Source organism: Lepeophtheirus salmonis, chromosome 4 (assembly GCF_016086655.4).
Source record: "Lepeophtheirus salmonis chromosome 4, UVic_Lsal_1.4, whole genome shotgun sequence".
NCBI lineage: Eukaryota > Metazoa > Arthropoda > Copepoda > Siphonostomatoida > Caligidae > Lepeophtheirus > Lepeophtheirus salmonis.
The window spans coordinates 45,589,014-45,615,996 of NC_052134.2; the positions used below are offsets into that span (position 1 = coordinate 45,589,014).

Genomic DNA, 26,983 nt, shown 5'->3' on the forward strand with positions numbered 1-26,983 from the left:
ATCAAACACATGTTAAGTAGATTTTGTTTTACGTCTTTTTTTTAGACTACAAACGTTGATCTGGCTAGGGAACACATGGCTGAAATAATATTTTACGAGTAGTAAGCAAAGAAAAAAAGGTTGGGAAACCCTGCAGTACATCAATGAATTAGAAAAATGAATATTTTGAAGATATGTACTATTTAAAATCCCATGAAATATGTACAAACTGTTATTAGATGATAGGTGAAGACTTCTTTAAAAAATCCAAAGTGCAACAGTGGAATAAAAGCATGATGAAATGTGTGTTTCTGCGTGAAGTTAGTAAAGAACTTCTACCAGTTACACTAACCACTGTCTATGGAGAGCTTTCACTGATATCACAGATTGCATACAAACGCTAAAACTAATACCATGTTGGAAGATACTTAGTGGTTGATATACATCATTATTACTATTAATCTTGGATTTTAGTATTACTCAAGGTTAATAGAATTAGAAGGTTAGGCCATTATGCAATCGGGCTTGCTAGAATTTTCAATCTGATGTATTGTACCGCCTGCTTGGCAAGAAAAACAGATTTTGAAATAACACGCAACCACTCATCTACTATGACGTCAATATTAAAGCGTAGTAAAAGTCAAACATCAATTTTTTTCATAAAAAATATCAAAAATTAAAATTTCTGGAAAAAATTTTCAAAAATCCATAGCTATTCCTATGTAAGAATTTTTTGAAAAAAAATTTCTAACATTAAATTTTTTGGAAAAAAAAAAGTTAATTTTTTTTTCCAAAAAAAATTCAAAAATTAAATTTCGTATATTAAATGTTTAGGCAAAGAAATTTAAAAATCCATAGACACACTCAAGAAGATTGAAAGAATTAATTGTTTTGGAAAAATACATTAAAAAATTAAAGTTTTCGAAAAAATTTCAAAATACTAAATTTTTTATTCTGCTGCATAATTTACCCGAATGACGAAAAAAAATTCTGTTAAAAAGAAAAAAAAACTGTTGAATGTCAAAATGACACCAACAATTAACAGGACTTCAACCATACTGTCTATCAAAATTGTATTCATCTAATGGTTAGTATTACTGTATATGTATACTCTAAAATGTATTCAAGTATGTTATTATATCGTTATGCAATGTTATTGCAATATTGTAGAAAAAAGTTAACTATTCTGCTAGAATGTATACAATATTTTTCTCTAATTTTCCTAATGTTCTTGTCCCTAATCGATCCAAAAAATAAATGAACAAAACTAGCTATTGTGAGAGATTTTTTGTACATATTACTTTGGTTTATTTCAAATATAAGTGTTTATCATTGGCATCAAATATATATATATTATATATAGATATATAGATATTAAGACGGTTTTATTCATAAAGCCGTTTTATGAAGTTTCATGAAGGTTATTTGGAAATTTGTTCACTTTTTTTAGTAAAAATATCAACTTTGAGACCCCAAAATGGGTTTTCCTTCAATTATGATGTAATTTATGATGGTTGTAAAAATTCTTCATAGACTCCAGGACTGTTGAAAGGGTAGAAAAAGACTGGACCAATTAGATAGAAAGATTGTGGGAAGAGAAAATGTGAATTAGGAAGCAGCTAGCACGAACTCAACACTAAGTGCGAGTAGAAAAAATGAATATGGAGGTATAATGTCATTGTAAAATTGTTTTAAGGGCGGAATCACTAGGGGCCTGAGCTCCCAATATTGAATAGTAGTGGTACTCATCCCCCATATTAGTGGTGAGTCATCCATAGTCACGCCAGCCAATCAAACCTCCTCTCCGAATAGCAATACATTGTACAAGACACTGTGTTGTAAATATAATAGTTCTGCTTTTTATTTTTTGTAAAAATTGTTCTACTGGAGTGTCGTACAAATACCACGATGCCCCTGTACGATATTGGTCAGAAAAGTTTCTGACCACAAGGTGAAGATGACTGCACTCGTACATAACAGCAAGTCACATCAAAAGAAACAATAAGAGAAAGAGGAGTCATCAATCAAGAATGTTTTTTTCTTATCTCTAATTCTGATTGGTCTAATATTTAGTATAGGCGCTTTGAACTCCGTTTGTACAGTTCATTGTTATCACATCTTTTTGACGACGTTTCGGACCAAGCTATGTATTTTTCTTTAGATTTAAATAGAAACATAAACTATTAACTGAAACCATAGTTCATAGTATTTGAATCATAATTATGTTCTAACAAATCATAAAAGTTTTTTATTGAGGTTAAGCGAATCCTGAACATAATTCATTTACGTAGTGTTTGTTTACTTTTTATTTAACCATCTTGTCTTCTACTTCTTTAATCACATCCATTTAGCATCTGTGGATAGTTACTCAACAAAGTTTCAGACATTTTGGACGCGCAGTTGTTATGTGGCAGTAGTTTGAGTTAGTTGATGTGACTTTTTTTTAATTTTTTTCGATTATCACAGTTTAGGGCCAATGAATCCGAGTTTTGACGCTGATTAATTACTGTGGATGAAACTACTTGGATACAGCATTATACGTCAGAAAAAACAATAAGTCCAAATAGTGGACTGCAAACATTTCCGCTATATGAAGAGCCAATCACCTTCGTGAACAATGATTTTGCAGAGAAAAACGAAGAGTCCTCTTTGGATGTACTAGTGATGGGGACATTGCTGGGAGAAGTGTCTAGAGTTACAAGGAGCCTATGTGGAAAGATAAAATAAAAACTAGGAAAAAATATCTTGTATCTTTGTTAGGTTGGAAACTTTTCAGACCACCCTCGTTTCATATAATACACATTACTCATTTAATATATATTGTTGTTATAGGTAATATATATATATATATAGCCCAAATTCTTCTCTTTTTTTAGGTCTGTTCCTTGCCCTTGCACTTAATCGATCCTACCCCTCTCATTATCTGTTTCCCTTATATATTTTTTTACTCTTTTTTTCTTCTTTAATGTTGGATAATTACAGAGTTTGACAACCTTCCATCTTGGAGGACGGGTTTTTTTATTTTTTTAGGTTGTGTATGCATAAAAAATAAAAAGTGAAGCGACTCATATTAGGAAGAAAATGTAAAGCATGAAACTGACGTTTCCAACAACAGCTGTTGTTGCTTTTTTTTTCCTTGGGATATTGACCTATTTACATATGTGTATAGAGCACTATACTGTATAGTCTATACATTAGACTGTCACGTTTTTGAATTCATATTGTTTTATTTGCATTTGGACTTTTTTCTGGTGGGAACAATCATAAAAAAAAGCTTTAGCAAAGTTACCTTGAAAAGAAAGACTACCTTGTTATTTCTTAGATCAACATATGTTTATAGTATATATCAGGAGGCAACATATACGGTGCACCCCGTGACTGTTTTTCATACAGACATACAATTTTGCTTTATTAATATAGATTTGATAATTTAACCGTAGTGGAAGTGATAGTTGTTGAACAAAACAAGGGCCTCAGGGTTTGGATGACGGACAATGAATGCATATCCGTCGACATACACCCAAAAGTAGTAGTTGGCATTAGGGCTGTGAGGGAGCCAAAAGTGTCAAAAAGATTTCAAAAGACTAATTCAAAAGAGTCTTGCTACAATGGAGATGGGTTTCTTTCATTGCTGGTGTCAAAAGTGGCCTCTCACCTTCACAAGGATCTTTACCCCCACTTTTTTGATAGCTCTCTGAGAAGTATGGTGTGTAACCCCAAGATCTCTCGCATGGACCCTCAGGGACTTGAGTTTATATATTTTGTATGCTGCTTATGAACCAATCAATTGTATCTCAGCTATAGATCCCAAGAAGAAAAAACAACGAAAATAATAAGGAAATTCAGAAGGAAGTGTGTTTATAAGGACGATGAAGAAATTAGTCATGGATTTAGGATTATGAGTCTATTTCGAAAGGACTCATTGACTAGTAGTACCTTATTTATAGTAATGATCTTATTTAAGGATTGAAGAAATATAAGAAAACTCCATCGATAGGAATATGAAAATGGTTCAATAGCGAAGAATGAAGATAAAGTTCGAACATATAATGTAAGAGTATCAAAAAGTGGCGAATATGCCATGCGGGAGCATCTCTGAGATGTTCCAGGTATGAAAATGGTCGTGTCAAAGTTACCTAGAACCGTAGTTAGTTTACCGTCATAATAGTCAAAATGAGAACTACTAGAGAAGGACGGTTTATTTTCAACTTTCTTCAAATTTCGACTATGGTTCCATTCCCCTACAATGCCATCTTTACGTAGGACATCTAGTTCAAAGTTTTCAAGGAGACAAAATTTATATATTTTGAAAATTAATCATTATTTTGCTTTTATTAATAATAATAGACATTATTCTAACCTATAAGAATTATTGATTAAGTTGTTTTTTCCTATAACTACCCTATAAAACAATAAATATCACATTCTTAAAATTGTACTGATTATTGTATTGTCTGTACTATGTATAAACAGTGTGTGTAATCGAAATCTGTTCAAATGTTAGTACAACAATACTTGATCACATATCTCAATAATAATGAGAGATAGAAACTTGAAATGTTATTAAATAAATTATCATATAATAAAGTTATAGTTTAAAAAAAAATCAAAAATTTTCAGTAATATTATTCTTGAATTTTTTTCCAAAATATTTAAATTTGTGTGAATAGCTATGGATTTTTGAAATTTAATATTTGAATTTTTTTTTTTTTTTCAAAAAAATTAATTTTTTATGAATATCCGTGATTTCTTCAAATTGATTTCCCCGGACTTGCCATTATCGAAATTCAAAAAAAGTTGAGAATCAAACCGCCATATTGTAGATATCGAATTTTAAATTTGGGACTTTGTTTAGCGACGGATAACAAGGGTAAGATAGGACCAATACAACCCTAGTACACACCTTCTGAATAACTCCTATCATTCAAAGCCATGAAAAAATTAGTTTAACAAGGAAGCAAGTAAGCAAAATATACATATGGTTCTATATACTTTGTTGTTTTCTTGATTTGCATGAGAAATTCTCATATCCGCTGTTGTTTTTTGTTTTTCTTGTCATTTTCCTCGTCTAAGACTAATAATATATATGTAATATTATGTATTGTGTTGTGTTGTATTTCTCTCTTCAGCAAACATAGTATGCATATACTTTTTTGACTGTGTGACTATAAGGAGCTTGATGAGGGCGGGTACTTCTTCTCCTCAATTCTTGCCTCTTGGCATTTAAATGTGTAAGTCTATAAATATATATATATACATTAGGGTTGAGACTCGATCCGATAATAGATATTTTTTCGCTTTCATCTCAAGGCAAGTTACCACATCTATCACGTAATATGTGTATAGACAATTTATTTCTAAGAACTTTCATTTCTACACAATCTTCAAACCTCAACAAATATTCTAGTCTAAATCAAGAGGTTTTGTGATTTACTCTCTTAAAAATCCCGTGCTAAATTAAATTTTGCAAGCACAAAAATTACATATGGGTAATTTTCTCTACCCAAAATAAGACACTTTTTAAAACACAGAACCTCTTTATTATGTCAGGAAGAGTTGTTGAGGTTTGAAGATGCAAGTTTCCACGATATAAATTGTTTCTACACGTATGATGTATGTGATAACTCGTCTTTTAATACATTTTTCTAGAGGGATCTGAACAGAAATATTGATTTAGACTATAAGTCAAATTGTAGACCGGAACGAAAATAGAAGATTGAAAATTCCATTTCAAAAAAGGCTGTTATTTTTTTGTAAATTTTACTACCATATAGGCTCAAGTCGAAAATAGACGAAATTAAATAAAGTTGAAACGATCTCTGACCCGGTTAAGACTTCCAGACCAATACCCCAAAACTAATAGATATATATTAGGTTGGGTAAAAAGTAATTTCGTATTGCCCGCCCTTTTTTTTTAACAAAGTATATCTTGTTTATCATTGGTCACATCGGATCATACAATAAAACCTTGAAAAGATGTGATTGTATTCTACAAACGATTTTCGACAGTATCGCGCTTGCCCGTGTCAGTAGTGAATTATCGTGCGTCGAGCATGGAGGTCTCAAAGGGAAAAACGCACGGAAAGCGACCAAGAAAATTTGCGATGTATTCGGGACTGATACTCATTCTGTTCGTGTTGCACAATACTAATTCAAACTATTTTTTCCCCTGCTCAATTCTACCCTCTACTGTGAACAACTGGACCATTAGAAGCTGGCGATCGAACAGAAGCGGCCATTATTTGTAAATAAGAGACAACAAGACATCATGAAGACAACACCAGACCGCACATATATTTCATAACGCGCTAGAAGCTCCGGGACCTTGGATGGGAAGTTATTATGCAGATGACTACCCCTTGTTTCTATCTATGGTCAACGCGCTTGGGGATACAATTTTTGCCCACAATAGAGGCCTGTGAAAATTGATTGTCTCAGTTTATTTCCCGATCGGCACAAGTCCTTCAACGAGAAGGGCATTATGAAGTTGGACTCTCCTTGGCAACAAGTTATGGAACAGAACGGGGCATACTTGGATTAATTAGATTGATTGTAATAATTCTTATTTAGCATTGAAATACAGCGAAAAATACAAAATAACTTTTGTCTCAACTTTTATATGAACTTAAAACTTTTCTAATTTAGAATGGTATCAATATAAGAAACTTGGTTTAAGAGATCACCTGCACCAAGCGGTCGTGTTTACCCTTTCCCTTGCCTGACCACTTAATACAAGTTTGACTGTAAATGTATTATATAAGTTATTCGAGTCAAAATTCTGTCAAGTTCAGGTTATTATTTGAATTCTACGTTGAGTCAACGTGTTCATATTAGGACACTATATACCATTTTTTTTTTGTTTTCTCCTTTTTAATAGATAATCAACAATTTTTTAATGAAACAGGAGAGTCTGTAGTTTTTTTTAGTCATTAATGGAGTGATACTACATGGCCATTTGACTAATTATTACTTATAATGTTTCGAGTTTTGATTATAATTAGAAATTGAGTTTGAAGTAATTTCAAAAAAAAATGTAGACTGTATTAAATTTGAGTTATTTCCGAGTTCAAATATTTATACTCGAATCCAACACTAATATATATCCATCCAAAAACATGAAAATAACTCTCTTTATCGTCATTGTTTATTGTCAACAGCATATAAATAAAGGTTTATTTTTTATTTTTGCAAAAAACCAATTTTACGGTTTATATGTATTACACTGTGTACATTCGTATTTTCTAAATATCTTCGAGGAGGCCTCAAGATATATCTACTTACATATAAGTATATGCCTATATAATATTACATATATAAATATTATATATGTATATGGTGGAAACAGTAATAAATCCATTATTTGTAATGGAATGATTATTTTCCATTAATATATGTATAGCACCATGGCAATCAAACCATTTTCGTCAATTTGCTTTCCAGAGCGTGGTGTACTTTTGACATCAAAATTACCGGAATTAAATCATCGAAACCAAAATTGCCTGTAATGGGCTATTACAATATCAAAACCATAAACACTATTCGGTGCACAGTTTCGCTGCATTTGCCACATTTATGTACGAGGTGCGGAAGATATCTATGCTGCAAAAATGATTTTTTTCAAATGCAATTTTCTCTCCAACCGGTTTTCAGAATAAAAAAATTAAAACCAGATTCTGAAAGCTTGATAGAATTTGATTTATTCAATGTAATAAAAATCACATCCAGCCTCAATTATAGTCTTTATTCCAGGCCGAAAGGGCGAATAGGCCTTTTCCACTTGGCCCCTTGGCAAATTCTAGAATTCTTTCTTGATTCGACTTATAAGTTTGTCGTTGCTGTTGCAGGAGATTCGGTTAGTTTGACGATTGATTGTGCCCCACACAAAAAAAAAAATCCATTGGATTCAGATCCAGTGAGTTTGGAGAGTAAAAATCCTGCAAGATGAAGTCGTCAAAATTGTCTTACAGCCATTTGAGAGTTTTTTTTTCGATTTGTGGCAGGAACTTTAAAGGCCTCAAATTCACTACTAAGCTTGCAAACAAACGTCTCACTGAGTCCCAGAATTCCAGCAATTGTTATGTTATCGCTCCCGGTGTGGATTCCAAAGAGGGCTCCGTGCCTTTTTCAAATATTTGGGACAACGAATTCTTCAATTGATTCCATTTTTTTCCAACTGGTGCAGGTTTGAACAATTGCTCTAACAAACAAAAATCAGCTACCTAAGTGCTCACGTTTCCTCAAGAGAGCGTTCCATACTGGTAATATAGATTACTTGCAAACCCTTTGTGCATTATACAGAAAGAATCTTCCAGCCTTGTAGTTAACGAGCACTACTGCTCGATATATAAGTACTCCCTGTATAATAACACTATGTACTTACGTACATAGAGCAGCTGCAAAATTGTCTTGTAGAATTCATGTTCACTCATATCTGCATACATACATAACTGTAGTTTATATATATATTTATTTTAAAGTTAAAAGAAAAGGAACTGTTGTTGTTTGATCCTCTTCCGGTGGATGGAGGTTGTGAGTTGTAACGACTGAGTACCTATATAGGTAATATATATGTATAAGCATCTGTTTCTTCCATGGACGAGGAAACAGAGGAGGTGGACCACCTGTTTGAGTACAAAGTAGGCCTTACCAAACCTTTCATGATTAGTGTTATATATACATAAGGATTGTCTGGTATACCGGTCATATGGTGGTACTAGAGTACTTAAACATAGAGATGGAACGGGTCTTTTATACGGATCCGAAGTACCAGGCTACAGTATAAATAAAATTGTATTATCCAAAAAGATGCAAGACCTGAACTTTCTTCGGATACCTGAACTTTTACGGATCATAAAAAGATCTTAAGGATTGTCAAAATCTTAAAAAGCTTGTAGTATTGCTTAATACGTAATCGTAGTTTAGAAAAAAATATTTTATCGATATCGAACATACACTTTAATTATATTGATTAGTGATTGGAGCGACAACTACATAAATAGTTGTATCGCGGTGTTATTCTACACAGGATTTGTCACACATTGTATCACAGAACTTTTTCCCCGAAAAAACAAACAGAAGAAATGGTTAAAAACAGTTGGTAGCTACCAATTCTTCCCAACTCTGGAAATATTGTTCAATGACGTTTAAAAATTGTTCACAATTTAAAAGGAGCTAATTATAATTCACCCAATCAACGTTAAGAACACTGAGTAGGAGAGAAGAAGCAAAAAAACGACAGCTGATAAAAAATACGATGTATATACCAATCTATTTGGTTGTCAGATGTTTCTTTCTTCATTTCCTCTAATCAGTATTCTTAAAATTGATTAGTTGGATACGAATGAGTATTTAGTTTTTATTGTGAACAGGTAACAATTATTATTCAATAATAATTCCATATTTGAAAGAACTGGGCAACTATTTGGGGCCTTTTCTGTTTCTTTTCGAATGAGAGTTTGCGAGATACAAGAAGGCGATTGACATGTCTAATCTTATTATAACAATATTTCTAATAATAACTAACAATTATGTTTTAATAGTAATGACCTTTGTTTATTTCGGCAAGAGTAATCAGTAAAAATGGTCTGAAATTCTTGTTAATTTTTTATAAAATTCGAGACAAGTATCTGTGTAATTTTGGTTTCGGATTTGGATCTGAAATTTCGGGTACCCGAAATTTACCCCAGTTTTTGGTCTACAGATCCGAACTGACCCGGATCCGAGAAAAAATTTACTGAGGCATATTGGCGGAGTAGCTGGAGTATGGAAATCGTGGCCCCTCAGTGAGGAATATTTTTGTAGACTGGCAAATTTGGAAAAAAATAAAGAAAATTTTATTATGGAAAATATTTTTTTCGTGAAAAGTCTTATATAAAAAGGTCATAGAATTTTATAAAAAAGGTCGTTATAAAAATAATGTATTTTCAATATATTTGATATTATTCATTCAAAAAGGCCGTGTAAAAATATAATTTAGTTATTCCCCACAAAATGGTCGAAAAAAGGCTCTGCAATTTATTTCCAAAATTTCTTTCTTTTTTAAATTCAAATTTCAAACTATGGAAATTGAATTGCTCAATTTTTTTTTCAAAATTTTAATTTTCTGCGAAAAGCTATGGATATGGGAATATTTTTTGTCAAAAAGTTCACTATTTGAAATTTAATTTTTGAAACATTTTTCCAAAAAAAAAAAATTCTATTTTTTTTCCAAAAAATGTAACTTTCTGTGGATATCTATTCACAGCCAGAAGAAAAAAAATCTGGATAAAATAGTATAAATCGTTGAGTCCGACCGTGATAAACATTATAGGAAAAAAATCAAAAATAATCCAATAGATTTATTTTGACTACTCCTAATAAATCATTTAAAAAATTTACTCACTACGTATAAAATTTATATATGTATATATAGTGGAGGATATTAGCAATGAATTTGTTTAACGAAAAGAAGCTATGTTTGGAGGTCCGTGTTCTACTTAGTCTATGGAACGCTTTCATAAACTTTTTTAAATGACTAAAGACCGAAAAGACCCTTCTAATACAGTGTTGGATACTAACGCGTTAATTAGTATGTAATATATTACTTTTTAAGAAACTAATAATATAGCGTTATTACTTTGGTACAGAAGCAATACGTCATATAGCGAAATTGTTTTATAATTGATTATATATCTAACAACTTATTATACATTACTTCATTGAATCTAGAATTACTTAAGTTATTAATAAAATGTCTTAATCGAATTAGAAGACGAGCAACAAAAATTAGAAATTAACTCATCCTCTGATTAAAAGCATGACGTAAAAAATACCATGCATGTTCCTTTGATATTTTTTTAGCCTATGAGGTCATTAAAAGAATGTTTTGGACAGAAATAATACCGCTTTCCCTTCTTTCTATTTATCCTCTCTGTCTTTTTCTACATCTCTCTCTCTTTTCTTCTGCATTCATTTTTTGTTTCCATTCCCCTCTATTTAGCCCTGTAACGCAGGAACCATTTCTTCTTAATTTATAAATTTGAAACTTTCCATAAACGTTTTTTGGGGAGCGAAAGATATGGCATACATTTGTTCTGCAACAGCTGATATGATGACTGCCCCCTCAAGTAAAACTTCCTCCTTCTCTGAAACCTTTTTATGTAACGTTTCCATTATTGGTTTTGGGCATCTTGGGAATCTGAAGAACCATTTTTTATAAGAATTTGTATTCATGAATATTAAGGAAAGTACTGGAATCCATTTAGATATCAAAATGAGATCATCGAATATAAGGGATACACCTTTTACTGTCTATCAAATATATATATTCTATTGTTTAATTTTGAGTGTATTTTAAAAATATGTGTTAATTACATTACCAGTTTGCTTAACCAAAATCTGGACTAGCATAAAAGGGTTAAAATGGAGAGTAAGGACAAGAGTTAGAATTTTGAAAAGTCTACCGAGGCTTTATAATATTATGAAGAAGATTTGTGTGTTACTTTATTAATTTTGTTTTTATTGAAGTCATTCAACAAACAAAATGAAACAACATCCTGATTTTACTCCCCGAGGGAATCAAGCCCAGGAACATTGCCGACCACTTGGGTTTTACCGTGCACCACTGTGTATGCAGCCTTGATGTATCTGGGTCAACTTGAAGGCTTAAAGTCCAAAGTTTGGCTTGAGTCCACTTTGTGTGATTTTTGGCCGGTATCCATTTGGCCCCCATCATCAACAGATCTGAATCCATTAGATTACAGCATATGAAGCGTTGTGAAGCCAGTTGAACTTTCCACAGAAATCTAGATGACCTAAAGGCTTCCATCATTGCAACCTGGGACAAAATTGATTAGGGCTACATCTAGAAGACTAATTCTGTCTTTAAGACCCGATTAGAGGCTGTTTTTGGTAGTTAATTGGAATCATATTCAATCAATTATAACTTTATTACATGAGAATTTATTTTTTTTAGATCAAAAATTGTTGTACTAACATTTGTATAGATTTATATAACGCACCCTGTTTATACATAGTGCATGCAATAAATTAACAAGTACAATTGTAAAAATGAGATATTTATTGTCTCAGTTATCCACTTCATTGGGATAATCAGCCTTCAGTTATTTGATCTAGTTCAAATAGTCTTGCTTTTATTTTATTGTAGTTGTCTCGTATGCATGGGCGTACGAAACAAGAGGGTAGAAGGGGCCATTACCCCCGCCCAAATGAGGGAAAACGAAGCAATATTCGGGAAAGTAATATAGTATATTTGAGCTTTCTAAAAACAATTAAAAATGTCTTTGGTAAAAAATGTTTTAAAAAAGTGCTAGTCCCAAATATTCGACTATAATTTGTTTTTTACGACTATGATTATATACAAATGTAAAGTTTTAAAACTTTTTAATCCATTTAATAAAGTTTCATCAACATTTCTTGAAAATTTCTTCATTTTATTTACAAAAAAATATACAGTCAAACTTGGGCTAAGTGCCATCTGTTTTAAGTGTATCACCGCAATAAGTGGTAATAACTAGTTTTCTAATTTAGAATTATTACAAAATAGGAAACCTTTGTTTAAGAGATAACTTGCACTTCGTGCACTCTTAACAGTTTCCCTTTCCTGACCACTTAATGTAGGTTTGAATATATTATAAGTCCTCAACATGGTCTCACCTTCAATTATAATGCAATTTTTGACCTCAGTAAATATTATCTATCTACGAGGCTGGTCTGAAAAGTTACCAATCTAACAAAGATACAAGATATTTTTACTGATTTTTTTTTTTTTTTCAACATAGTCTCCTTGTAACTCAACACACTTCTATCAGCGATCTTCCCATCTCTGTAACCCGTCCAAATAGTACTCCGCGTTTTTCTATGCAAAATAATAGTTCACGAGACATTTTTTTTGGCTCAATTACTCCGAGCTGGATTGGCTTAGACACGTCAAATTTGAACACAACAAGCATTTATATGTCAGCTATTACTTGAATATATTCCAAGGTTACACTTTCAAAAAAATATATTTAATGACAGCTCGATAATCGATTTTGTACATATTGGCAAAAACACTCAGTTCAACCCACTCAGACGATTGTTACATAACAATTGTGCGTTCAAAATGGCTGAAACTTTGCCGAGTAACAGTCAACAGTTGATAGGTAAAAGTGAATAGCTTTTATTTACGAGTGTTGCCATCTTCACTTTAGGGTTGGAAACTTTTCAGATTTCATTCGTTTTATAATCTATGGTCATGGAGATCAAGAGAAAAGCAAGGCTAAAAGGAAAAGTTGAGACCGTGAGGAGATCAAAATCTTTAAAATCTTGAGAACATAGAGATATTGTGTATTCGAGTCCAATGACTTGAGGGTTTACTGTATAATATATACATATATAAAGAAAATTCTGTAATATACACTGTATACTCATCAATGCCACGTTTCTCTCTGTTTCTTTCTTCTTGTTTCATGTAGACACTAAAATTGTAATACATACATAATGGTTAGGCAGAGCTGTAATTTCATGCAACCATGACTTGATCATCATTACAACATTGAATAATAATAATAAATAGGAAGAAGCAGCAGAGGAAGAAGACGACGAAGGGAGGCACTCTATGAAGTCATTTATCTCATGCCTCCTTTTCCTTCTCTTAACTATAACGTTGTATTAATTCAACCAATACCGGGTGGAAACTTGAAACATACACACTTGGAAAGAAAAACAAAAATAGCCTGGCATTTTGTAATTATGTACATTTAACAAAAACCTTTATTTATCTTTTTCTGATACAGAGGCAATGTCAAATTGATTTATACAATTCGTCTGCTATTGGTATCAAATATGGCAAATAGCCTCTTGTGAAAGAGTTGCAAATTAACTTCGGGTCCATGGCAGATCACTCCTCGAAAGCCTTCATGGCTTCAACGTTCGGCTGACAGATACTACAAGCCATCATCTAGATATGTGGCCAAAAAGAAAAGTCGAGGGGATTGACATCCGGACTGTATGGCAGGAAAATTCTCTTGTCATGTCTTGTTATTAGTTAAGAAGGTCTGAGTAATTTTCGCAATGTGAGCGGGGTCTCATCTCGCTGAAAGATGAGGTTGCCCTTCAGAAAACTTTCCTGGATTCAGGGGAGCAGGTTGATAAAGGTCGATGTAAATGCCTGTCGTTAGCCTATAACCCTCTAAGAATCAGAACAAAGTGTTGCAATGCCGTTAAAATCAACAATGCTAAGCGCTGTTGATGATTTTCGGGGTTTGGTGGTGGTTACAGTTCGAAGATCCTTATTGATTTGCCTGAAGCTGACATAACGGTTATCATGTGGATTGTAGACGAGATCAAGGTCTTATCGTCTGAGTTGAGGATGACTCTGCCTGACGTCGCACTCGACATAAGTTGATGAGTCCCTAACATCGTTGAAGATGGGTAATCTTCAACCTCACCAGGGACATTGCACCAGCTTTTTGACATTTTTGAACAAACTTGTGGCTGACGTTAAGATTCTTGGGATGGATGCACAAAGACTTGGTTGGGTCCTTTTTGATGGGGTCTTTGAAAGCATCCGCATTAAGGATGGGATTTTTCCGGAGCCCTCCTTCCTCTCTATGGTTTTGTTGTGGTCTAGCCTCTTCTAACAATGTAGATGGACCTACGACTCATTCTCGCCAGCCTGGCCCCATCTGTTGGAGTGTTAGCCGCACGAAAACGACTAGATACTCAAAGTGTTGAATCTCGCTGCAATGACATTTCTCGTGCAATTTAAAAAATTCAAAAAGCAGCAGTGCTTGAGATACATGGGAACAAATAAAATTACAGACAGTTATAATTTTCACACACAGAAATTATCAAATTTATATAATACAGTGTGTAAGTTTCAAGTTTCCACCTGGTACACTTATACAATAAAGCGTTTTCATGTGACGTCATTATTGTTGATATCAACCATTTTGGAGGATTTTAAAAACCCTTTTTTATTCATGTTAAGGAAAATAGTCCACTAATGGCTCATATCAAAATGTGACTAACAAATAAAAGAGTTAAACTAGAGTACCGACAAGAATCAACTTTTTTTAAGTATTGTAATCGGTTATCAATAAGACCAATTCCACTGACACCTCAGCATACTTGTTTATATACATTATTAAGCAAAAAAAAATATAATTTAATTATTTAAAATGGTTAATCAATAAAAAGAAGTCGGATTCATAGTTTAGACTAACCCAATTTTAAGACAAGGGACTTCTACCTGTAGGGGCTTCGGATCAAATTATGTTTCCCTGAATTTATTTTTTAACATATAATACCTGCATAACAAAATTCAAGTCCATCCATTTAAAATGAAAGTCTTTTGAGTAGTACGATTAATATATATGAGCCATTCAAGAATAAATTGACCCATCAGCAGGAGAGGAACTAAATTTTTAAATCATTTAAAGCATTTCTATTAAACCTACATAAGGATGCTAATTTGAGCTCTGTACCTCAAAATGTTGCAAAATTATAATCAATTATGTTAGTTTTAACGCTTTGTGCTACCTTGACCTTTGACCTGCATCTCTCAAATTGCAATGCTCTTTGACCATACATAATCTTGATACCAAGTTGGATCAAATCGATTCGTAACTTTTGCCCTAATCCTGCTGATCAACAAACAAACTAACAAAAAAATATTATCTCCGGTCAACTTTTATTGTAATTTTTAACTAATTTTCATACTTTTCTAGGCCCCAAATGATCATTAAAGAAATATAATTTTATGAATCTATGAATTCAGCTATAAGCCCCCAAGACGGACTTCAATAATGATGTGATTTATGACTTATATGGAAATGCACTATACATAGAGCTAGTTAAGTGTCAGTCCTTATTTGGAAAAGAAGTGTGATGTCCCGTCCAGTTGAGTATCGGTCCAGTCCAGTTCATTTCTGTAGATTAGTCCAATGAGGTTATAAAATTCCATCCTTGATGACGTCATTCAACTTTATTTTTCTTTTTTAAATCAGTTTTAGTACTGATAGTCCAAAGTACCGTTCCCAAAGACTGATGATACCGGTCTTTAGACTGGATTGGATTAAAGAAATAAGAACTGACACATACACTACATAGAACCATTCAATTAGTGAGACGAGTATAGCTCGTCTCCCATTATCTTTGATAAAAATGTTGTGTACAGGTTGTTACGTGTATAAGCTGTATGTTTGTATGAGTCTTTAATATATGTAGTAATTACAATCAGTCCTGCCTCACATCAATTCCCGTCCTTGTTATCTGTCCTTGAAAAACTTCCAAAATTTCAGAGGGGCCTCTACAAGCCATCAATTTCACTAATGTATGTTCACCAATGGAATTAGTTAGTTAAACTTAAAGTATCTGCCATGCACAAATTTATTTCCTATTGTTCTTAATTAGACCTAGTTGAAGTATAAGCTATTCTTTTAAATATAGCATCCTAGATGGTCCAGATTGATTGAAAATGAAGGCATTTAGCAAAAAATGTTCTATGGGACATCCTTTACTCAACAAATTGCTATTTAGACGTAGCTTTGCGGGACGATTAAATTTTAAAATCGTTATATCCGTATTAAACAACATGACCGTCCGCATGAATATATGTATATATATATTTTTTTTTTTGGGGGGAATATTTTAATTTGTTCACAAAAATTTCAAAAATTATATTTCAAATATAAAATTTTAAAAAAAATCAAATATTCAATATTTTGCAGAAAAATTTCAAAAAATACATATCTGTTAACAGAATTTTAAATTTTGGGGAAAAAAATAGAAAAATTGAATTAAATTTCAAATATTACGTATTCTTGTAGAAAGTTAACTTTCTTTCACTTTTTGTTTTGTTGGGGGCTATAGCTCACCCCCTTGGGGACGCCCCTGAACAGATAATACTAGTTACAATTTTTACATTACATATTTACACTTTATTTAATCATAATATCAATTTTAATTTAGTGTAGTGTCGACTTGAACAATTATTTACTTGGTTCTACCAATGTTATTAGAACAAGATAAGCCAACAAGAAAATCAAGGGAAAAATTATTAAATAAGTCTCTTTCTTGGGTGAATGTAATGCATAAAAAGTAAAAAATGTTGTTTAAAAGTTATTTGCTGGACTTTATACGAATTTAACCACATCCAAGCTCATAGTTATGAATTTATTAAAATTGAATTAAGAATTAGTAAACGGGGGAGGCCTTGATTTTTTGTAATTTTCTGAAAAAAAATACAAAAATTTCAAAATTCCATAGCTGGTGACAAAAAAATCATTCTTTAGAACCAAAATTTCAAATATTAAATATTTTTCTCTGCATTATAATATACCCAAATGACAAAAAAAATACTATTAAAAATCAAAAACTATATTATTCAGAGGGGGGGGCTCTACCCTCTCCAGTCTACCTGACACACCTGGTTAATAAATCCCTATTAAATTATTAATATATTATGGTACATTAATATCTTTTGTTATATTACAGATAAGTGATATTATTGTTTAACAAAATATTATTTTACATATATTTCTGTACGAATTTACTGAAGCACAGAATGACACTTTCCCTAAGCATTATAATTTGGTATATTGTTTAAATTTCCATGAAGATGATTGTTACTCCAATACAAAATAGAATTTTTTTTTCATTCATTTCTTCTATTTTGAAGATATATGACTTGCTACAGTTCTATTGCAAAATATCTTCATTTGGAGAAAAGTACCAGAATTTGCATAGTTTTTTTCCGTAATTCCAAACTTGGTGGTTTATTAATTATGTTATATATTTCTATTTCAACCATATTACTTAAGATGTTAATAGAATCATTTTTGGATAATTTAGTTTTACACGAAAGGAAAATGATATTTTGGATTTAGAAATGATAACTAGCATCCTTTTTTTATGGTCTCTTAAAAGCTAGTGATTTTTATCAGTAAACATCATACATGTTGTTTTAAACTTTATAGTGTTGCTGTTCCTAAATGATTTTTTATAAAGTGTATAGTACTGATTTCTTAAGGAATTACACGATCTCACAGTCAATGTACACAGTGAAAGTATTTTATTATTACAATAAATTAATAAACGGGCACAGGGGAGTCTGCAAGAGGGGGGGCTGAACGGTCTGTAGCCCCCCCATCCTCATAAAGGCATTTTTGCTTTTTACTAAAGAATTAAATACTTAAAGTTTATTTGAAAAAAATTTCAAAAATACACAACTATTCACAAAAATTTCAAAAATTAAATATCAAGTATAAAATTTTTTAGAAAAAATTTCAAAAATCCATTACTTTTCTCAAAAAATAATTGTTTTAGAAAAAATATCCAAAATCTACACCTGTTCACAAAATTAAAATATTTTGGGAAAAAAATTTTTAAATAAAATTTCAATTATAATTTTTTTCCAAAAAAATATTCAAAATTACATAGTTATTTAAATAAAAATTAATTTATTTCCCAAAAAAGAATATTGTAGTTTAATTTTTAAAATTCTTTTCCACAAAATTTAGATTTATAGATTAAAAAAAAAAAAAATCAAAAACCAAGCCCTCCCCCCATCCCAAAAAAATTATATATATATATTTATGATCCTGCGGACGCCGCTAGAGCACTTCGTTTTGTATTTTTCCGTTTTTACTTTTTTAATTTATCCACTTCAATAAAGATAGAGATACTTCAATTTAGACTCTTTTTATTAATTTATTTAATTTAATATATTGATGCTAACATTTTATTTGTACAAATTAAATTTTTTATGAAGAGCTATTGATTTTTGAGTTTATTTTTCAAAAAATTTAATATTTAAAATTTTGTTCAGAAAAAAATTAATTTTTTGTGAACAGCTGTGGTTTTTTGAAAAAATTTCCAAAACATTAAATGTTTTATCAATAGCTACTGATTTTGGATTTTTTTTGGGAAAAAACTAATTTTTGGGCTTGTTATCAAAAAACCAAGCCCCCTCCAAATATATAATATTTCTTTGGCCAGAAATTGATGTTATTACTCAACCATCTTTGAGCAGCATTGCCAAGGTGAGCAGGAGATCCGTCTAATTACGTGACAACATAATCATCGGAAAGTTAGCCCGAATCTGCAGAAGGAAGTGAGCCTCCAGATTTTATTTCCGATTCAAGAAGTGCACGTGAGTGTCCGTTCATACTCAATTTTCTTCATTACTTAAAAAAAAAAAAAAACTAATGAAACTTCTTATGAATTGTTCAAAGTGTTGTAAACTTAATGTATGCCCCTCTCCGAAAAATTAACATAGTTTCTTAATTAGCCAATGCTCTAATCTTTAGATTTAAGCGTTGAAGCGGTACCAGTTCTTGATTTAAAACTATTAATCTCATTTTTGTAACTTATACAATGTATTTGTACAAATTACAAGTGCCACAGGGTAATATTGTATATATAATATATATAGGTATATTATATGTTTAAAAAAGTGGGATTTTCACCTTTTTCATAACGTATGGTATTAGTATTTCTTTTTATTTTTCCCTGATTCGAATGTCAATCAAATATATGTATATTTTATATAAACGTATGTATGTTCATACAAACATATATATGTATATAAAAACCCTAGCACGCAAATAAAAAAAAAAAAGGGGGGGGGGACTCAGGTATGACTACCTCACTTTAGATACTTTGGTTTATGGTTGTATCTACTTTATATTTTGCGTGACGTGCTTTCCCTTTTTATGTATGTATATTCAATGGTTCTGCTGTGGTACTTATCAAGTAGGTATGATATGTACGTATAAACAGCATACAATCCCCCTGCAACTACCACCAGAGTATAATTTATCGATACAACTCTCTGACCTTTATGTGTGTGTTTTTTTCGTAGCATGAGTGGAGAAAAGACAAAAGCAAAACTCTAGAAAACAAAAAGATCTTGAATATTTTATAAAAGGGGTTAATATTTTATGATAACATATACGTACATTTTTCTCGATGGATTTTCTTTTTCTGTTATATTTATTATTATAAGAATGGTAACAGTGAAAGGTAGAATACCATCTAACCAACGACGGAAGGAAGGCTATTGATTCATTTCTAAATGTCATGAGTATTACATGTGTATATCTACAAACTGCTTTCTAAAAATAATAAAAAACCGCCCTTCATTTTCCTCCTATTATTTAAAAAATAAATAAAAAACCCGGTAATCAAATTCCTAGAATTTATTTCTTATCAGATAAATCCAAAATTATATATATGTATTTATATATTCTACAGGACCTCTGGAAAGAGCAGGTATGTCAGGTGAAAGAGAGAGAGGCCTTCCTTCATGTCTCTCTTTTTCTTCTTCCTCCCATGGACGTTCACCCCCTTCCCCTTCTTCTAAAATATACTATGAAAATAGGTTCCTAGCTAGCTGCTTTTTTTTTTTGTCCTTTAAAAATCAAACGTGTATTAATGGAGGGGAAAAAACAAAGCAAAGCACACTTCACAACTCCTGGACTATTTCTTACCTGCAAAAAGAAATCTGATTAAAAGAGTTTTTATTTTTCATTAAAAAAGAAAGTCATCGTGTACTGTTTCTATTTCTGGTTTTTACTGTTTTTTGTCATTGACACTCCCTTTTATGGTGTGTGTGTGTGTGTTTGTGTGTTCATAACAACCCATGTCTGACTTTTTATGAGACTCCTTAATTGGACCCCCAACTTCCCTACCTAACAGCCTAAATAATTATTCTTATTTCGGAAATTTTATTTGTAGACTTTTTTAGCTTTTACCACAATCCTTACAACTTTTAGAAGACTTCCCCCCCCCCCACCCATAATAATATGTGTTTCACCACCTATTTATTATGTTATTTATTAATAAGATTAATATGTATCTCCAAGGTGATTCCGAATATGATTTCCATCACAAAAATTAAAATATTGAGGGAATAAGGATTGTATTGCAACAGTAATCCCTTTTTACAGGTGTGATATTAAATCGATTTTTGCTGGAGTATCGGGTCAAGTAGAACTATGCCTTAGTGCCCTATGGCCCCTTTCCAATTGCCGGTATCATTTGTTGTTGAGTCTTTAGGTCAATTTTTGGTGGAGTATTGGGCACAAAAGTAAAACTATGAAATCTTCCTTCATAAAATCCAAAAAATAAATAATGCATAATTCTATTATGCCCGTTGCTTGATCGAAAATAGACCTATGTACATATCAGAAGGACACGGATATACAGATACGAAACCATCTGAAAAAAATGCTACGAATATAGGGCACGGACGAAGGTGAAATTAAGCCCCTATACAAATTTTGCATTTGTCCTTTCAAATTGCACCTCTTTATGTATACATATTTAGTGTAATCCCTCTAAACCTCCAATGATAAAAAGGAGGGGTGGGTCATAAGTATTTTTTAGAGCTTTAGTATATGATGTTTATTTAGTAAAACTCTTCGAGTATCTCGGCAACCCGTGTTACTCGACACAAATTGGTGATAAAAAGGAGAATGAACCTATATCTGAAAAACTGATACGGTGGTAAGGATACGGAACCACACGAACTCTTGGTACAGTGGTATGGATATATATATTTTTTTAAATGGTTCCCTTACCAGCTCTCCAATTGAGTAATATATCATTCAAATGTCCTTGTTATGAACAACTTGGCATTCTAACAGACTTATAGTACAGCGTCTACGGGAATTTTTGCATATGTGGCTACCAAGAGGGATTCCTTGCTGGGCCTGGATATTGACTGTATCTCCCACTTGAAATTGCCCTACATTGCATAGTCAAAGGAGTTATGATCAAATAAAGAAGGAGGCCAAAAGTGCTCAAAATGGTTAATAAACCATGCTTGCCATTACTTGCAGTAATGAATGGAGTCCCGGAGCGTCCAAATATCCCAATTTCAAAAAAAAAAAAAAAAAAAAATCTACAAATAACTATAGATTTTGAAATTTTTTGTGAATTCTGAGAATTTTTGATTTATTTCTCGAAAAAATTCAATACTTTGTGAATAGCTATGGATTTTTGAATTTGTTTTTTCCAAACAAATTAATTTTTTGTCAATAGCTGTAGATTTTTGAATTTTTTCTTTCAAAAATTTTTAATTTTTAGATTATTTAAAAAAATCCAAATTTAAGCCCCCCCCAAAAAAAAAAAATATATCTCTCTCTCTATATATAATCCTGTGGAACCCCCCGGAGCCCCTTCCTATTTTCTTGACTTGGTTAAATAAATTATCTGGCACAATACTAGTAATTTAATGACGTGAATGGTACTCTACATTTTGGATTTTGGATCACACTGTATGTATATTAAAAAGCCCATTTGATTAATGACTTAAATATAACTTTCAAAAAGCTCTGAGAAATCAATTGGCTACCATGTTTTTTTTTAAATGACGTAATTTAAAAAGAATAAATATTTTTTTCTGTAAAAAAAATATAAAGTAAAAAAATCTACCACCATCACGTATTGAATACATATATACATACTCGGTGAGGAATATATTATATTTAGTGGTCGTAATATGGTAGTAGGGGGAGAAAAGGCGCGGTCCTTGGGCCCTCGGAAAAAGCGCTCTTTTTTTACCTTTTGTACCAATAATAATAATAATTTAAAGGCTCGCCTTCCAAAGGAAGAAAAACAAAAATAATTATACCGAAAAATTACTTCTTTTTTTCGCCAGGAGTTCGGCACAAAAACTTTAGTTACTTAAAGTCCTTGTAGCAAAGGAGACACAAAGCAAAGTATTAATACATATATATAGTTATATATATTGAACATTGCTTCGAACCTATATAGAAAAATATTCTCTGGGACTTTTGTGAAAAACTTCACCAACCAATCCATTTTAAAGTGTTTTATTTTATCTTCTTATTTTATTTTTATTTTATTTAATCATAATTATTACTTGCACCAAAAATCCTCATCCCATTCCGTAGAATAGTACATAGATCCATGAATAATACCTCTAATTACTGTATGAGTGGTAAGTTAAAATAACCAACAACACATCAACAAAAAAACTAACATAGAAGTAGAATTTTTCAAACTACTAACCAACCAACCAACCAACTGAGTAGAATGCCAGATGTCGTCTTAGGCTCTCCATCTGTTAATTTTAAGTACCTCATTTAAAAAAAAAAAAAATGTGAAATTAAAGTGTGTCCATCGTTGTGGTGTGGCCTTTTTCAACAACAACGAGAAGGATGCCGTCTCTGTTGCGAAACTCTTTATCAAAATGTATTCTCACGTCATGTTTTTGTCATGTATGATTTTCATGTAAACTTTAAATAATATAACTATGAAAAGATTAAGTCATTTGCGTGAAAAAAATAGTCATAGTTACATTTTTTTTTTTTTTTTTTTTTTTTTTGAAAAGTCATGATGAAGGATTGATTGTTTCTCTTTCCTTAGAGTAGTTTAAAAAATAGAAATGTTATTAACAACTATGTATGAACATCCATATTTAACGCATGTTCTGTTTTATATATATTTTTTACGCCTCCCTTTCTTACCATCGATGAAATCTCTCTTAATGGCACTGGAAGAATTCACGGGGCCTTGTTTGTATAAGCATATATATTTATGATTACAAAAATGAGACATTGTATTCCTCTCGTGGATCTCCCGTTCCATACAGAGCGATTCTTCCTCTCGACATCCTCAGGAGCAGTTCATTATGATAACGGATGTAACTTCTTTGTATTTACGTAGTATCTAAATACTATGAGGTTATGCACCAGATAGGAAGAAAAAGAGCCCTGAAGGGGCTCTAGGTAACGATAACAACAACACAAAAAAGAAAAATAATAACACGATGAAGAAGAATCAAATCCCGAAGGCATCTTCGTCATTGCTTATGTTTTTGTTCCGTGTTAGTGTGAGTGCTGTTGGACGATTATACTGTGTAATAATTCAACTCTGACTTTTGAAGACGAAGTCATTGCCTTTCAGCTCAGCTACTTTCCATCATACCAACAGACATACATTCTCTTCGTGAAGAAGGAGAAGGTTTAATCTTATAGCCTTACCCTCAGAAACCTTTCAATATTTTGGTTAATCTTGGCACTGGAAGAATTCACAGAGTATGCTTATCAAATTATCTATTTTTAATTATTTCCATATAAAAAAAGTTTAAAAAAAACTCGTAAAAACAGACTTAAGAACTAATAGTGAGAGAATTATATTTGACCGTTGTGGATTCCCCGGTGTCATAGTTGACCAAATAAAAGCCATCAAGTCTCTATTTAGCTAGTTAATCATTAATACATAATTATAAATATTAACATTACCGATATATCTAATAAATAAAATACGAAATTCGTCAATAAAAGTGATAATTAATTATCCATTTGAAAAAAATATATCTAAATGCTTCATTTTAATAATATTATTGTCGGACCTTAATAAGAATCATTTTGGTGTGTTTCTTGGAGCTTCATAACTCATAATTATATTATTTGAGGGAGGAGGGGGGGGGGATATTTTTATTTTTTATGTGTATAATTTGATGGATGAGTCTTCTCATCACCAATTTTCATCGATTATCTTTTTAAAGGCATATTATGTAAAAATGAATGTACATTTGGTGATAGTTTTCCCTCTGCGGAACTTTTCATTTTTTGCAAGGACTCAACAGAACCTTGATTCCCGCTGCTTCTTGCCCTTTCGAGAATCAGTTAATAATGTTTATGTGCTTTACACGTCAAAGAAGAGAGCAAATAGAATGGACGCGCGTTGTTGCGACAATTAGTTGGTTAAAATAAGGACAGGGTGGTCCTTCTTCTCTCCCTCTTAGTAGTGCCATTGCATGTTTAGTATAGTATATTATTGCGTATAAAGGTGAAATTTAGGACATGGGCCATGTCCTTTCCTCTCCTTATTTCTCTTCCTTATTACTCATTTAGTCATAGCTCTTATCAATGTTACTGACTTTCCTTTCTTGATTTTTACATAACATTTTACTAGAAAGTAGATTTGAAGGAAGAGGGGGGGGGGAATAAATACATACATAATATAACCTTATATGTATGTACGTTCGTTAACAAGGCAGTTCAATTAGGCCTTTCTCAAGACGTCGTCTTCGTCTATCTATGCCTATAAAAAGACAAGAAGAGAGCGAATTAAAGAAAAGAAGAGGAAAAAAACAACAAAAATACATTAATGATGTAGTCCTACAAGTCCAAAAATGAGCTACAATACATCCATCCTGGGCTCCCACTCCTCCTATTTGTCCTCAACACCATCTTCCTACTATAGCTCATACAGGAAGAAGTCGTCCTATCTTCTTGACTCGGATCACTACTCCCCTCCTTCCACAGTCTCTGCATACTTATACTCTCCTGACAACCCAACAACTTCTTCATCATCACCTTCTCGGAGTTTATATGAGGCAAGAAGATATATATCGGACACCTTTGGACTACGCTCCGCTCCTACATATGACAAATATGGGAAGGAACTGAGCAACTACGAAAAATGGAAACTACAGAATGGTGAGTCCATCTCGGGGCTCTATGCCTCGAAGGATGTTGAAACGGAATGGAAGAAGAAATGTAATCGGCGATATAGTAGAGCACTTCTTCATAGAGGAGAAGAAGAAGAGGCCGATCCACGGGAGTCTCGCTCCAAAACGGTGGGCCCAACAACATCCTACTATACAAGTGGTGGATTCACAGAGGATATCAAGCCGTCCTCCTACTGTACTCCTAGAAGTAGTATCACTAGCAGCAGTACTGGCAGCTATGGCATCGGCAGCATTGGAAACAGTGGTATTCGAAGTAGCTTAACGTCCTTTCCATCAGAAGTGCGAGAAAAGGTAAGTCAACTCTTTATTTTTTTTTTCGATTTATGAAAAAATTAATTTAAAATTCTCAATCTTTTAACTCATAGTTGAGTGGATATACTGTTCAAGACGTTCGAGGTGACGGAGGATGCTACTATCGATGCTTGAGTCTCTACTTTACAGGAACAGAGTCCAATTACAACAACTATCGACGAGAAGTCATGTCATATATACGAGAAAATCTGGATAATTACTCTTCCATGATCAAATCCGAAATCGGCTATGCATCAACAAACGATTATTTCTCGAGGAAAACTCGAACGGATCGACAAGAGTTTGCAGAAACGACAGAGATCATCGCAACCTGCGTTGTATACAACATTAATGTCCATGTACTGGCTCTTGTACCAGGGAGAAGGAATAGATGGGAGTGGTTACATTTCGATCCCTCAATTGGCTCTGGAAAGCCGTCAAACACAAATAAACACATTTACTTATACAATCAAGGAAGTGTACATTTTCAACTCTGTACTCCCAAATATTAACATGAAATACGTATATATTCTTTAATTAATATTAATAAATTATGATTCAATTGCTATTATTACCTATTAATTATTGATATATGTATGTCGATAATATGTCTAAATGATTGAATATAAAGACGACATCTATGTATGTAAATCCAGTCAGGACCCGGTCTCTCGACATAAATATATATGTATGTATAATTTTAAAATGTTACTCAAGAAATATATATGAATATATCTTTGTCTATATTCAATGTCTTTTTAAACAACAATTATTATTGGTTGAGTGTTATGACTTTGTTTTGTAAAAGACTATACATAATTCACTGAGAATGATATTGAAAAACAATGCTCCTTGTCTAGGCTTTATCTACATACAAGAACACGATAGCAGTTAATCATTACACAGATAGATAAATTCTGTGTTATTATGCTTCCATATTATTTGGTAGATTCTTAGTAGATACAACATAATTCCTCAACTATGTACAACTTTTGAACTATCACGGTCAGTTCATAAATCAAAAGGAGAACAAAAAAACAAAACAAAAATCACAGCAGGCTAAGTTCGTTGAAAAATAAACCTCTTAAGGCATTAATTTAAGTCTTCATTAAAGATAAATTATCTCATATTTTCTATAATATACGAATCTTGTGAATTCATACAAAAGAGACTTGGACTACTAGCAACTCAAAAATAAGTCTTTACATACCTACAAAGATA

At 32.1% G+C, this 26,983-nt stretch overlaps 1 protein-coding gene and 1 long non-coding RNA gene across 2 annotated transcripts; both read left to right on the forward strand.

Annotated features, from left to right (window-relative positions):
- Positions 1 to 5,532: 5,532 nt before the first annotated feature.
- Positions 5,533 to 6,579, forward strand: LOC139905077 (uncharacterized). Its single transcript, XR_011779554.1, has 2 exons — positions 5,533 to 6,085; positions 6,191 to 6,579. It is a non-coding gene; the product is annotated as an uncharacterized lncRNA (long non-coding RNA).
- Positions 6,580 to 23,583: 17,004 nt separating this feature from the next.
- Positions 23,584 to 26,506, forward strand: LOC121116058 (uncharacterized). Its single transcript, XM_040710271.2, has 2 exons — positions 23,584 to 25,762; positions 25,837 to 26,506. The coding sequence occupies exons 1-2, from the start codon at positions 25,133 to 25,135 to the stop codon at positions 26,272 to 26,274; spliced, it is 1,068 nt and encodes a 355-aa protein (XP_040566205.1). The 5' UTR covers positions 23,584 to 25,132; the 3' UTR covers positions 26,275 to 26,506.
- The last annotated feature ends 477 nt before the right edge of the window (positions 26,507 to 26,983 follow it).

Bases quoted from the DNA above. Each gene is read 5' to 3' on its own strand.
- LOC121116058 (XM_040710271.2), top strand. From the start codon at position 25,133: ATGAGCTACAATACATCCATCCTGGGCTCCCACTCCTCCTATTTGTCC. The intron at 25,763-25,836 runs GTAAGTCAACTC...TTTAACTCATAG, and splicing joins CATCAGAAGTGCGAGAAAAG to TTGAGTGGATATACTGTTCA.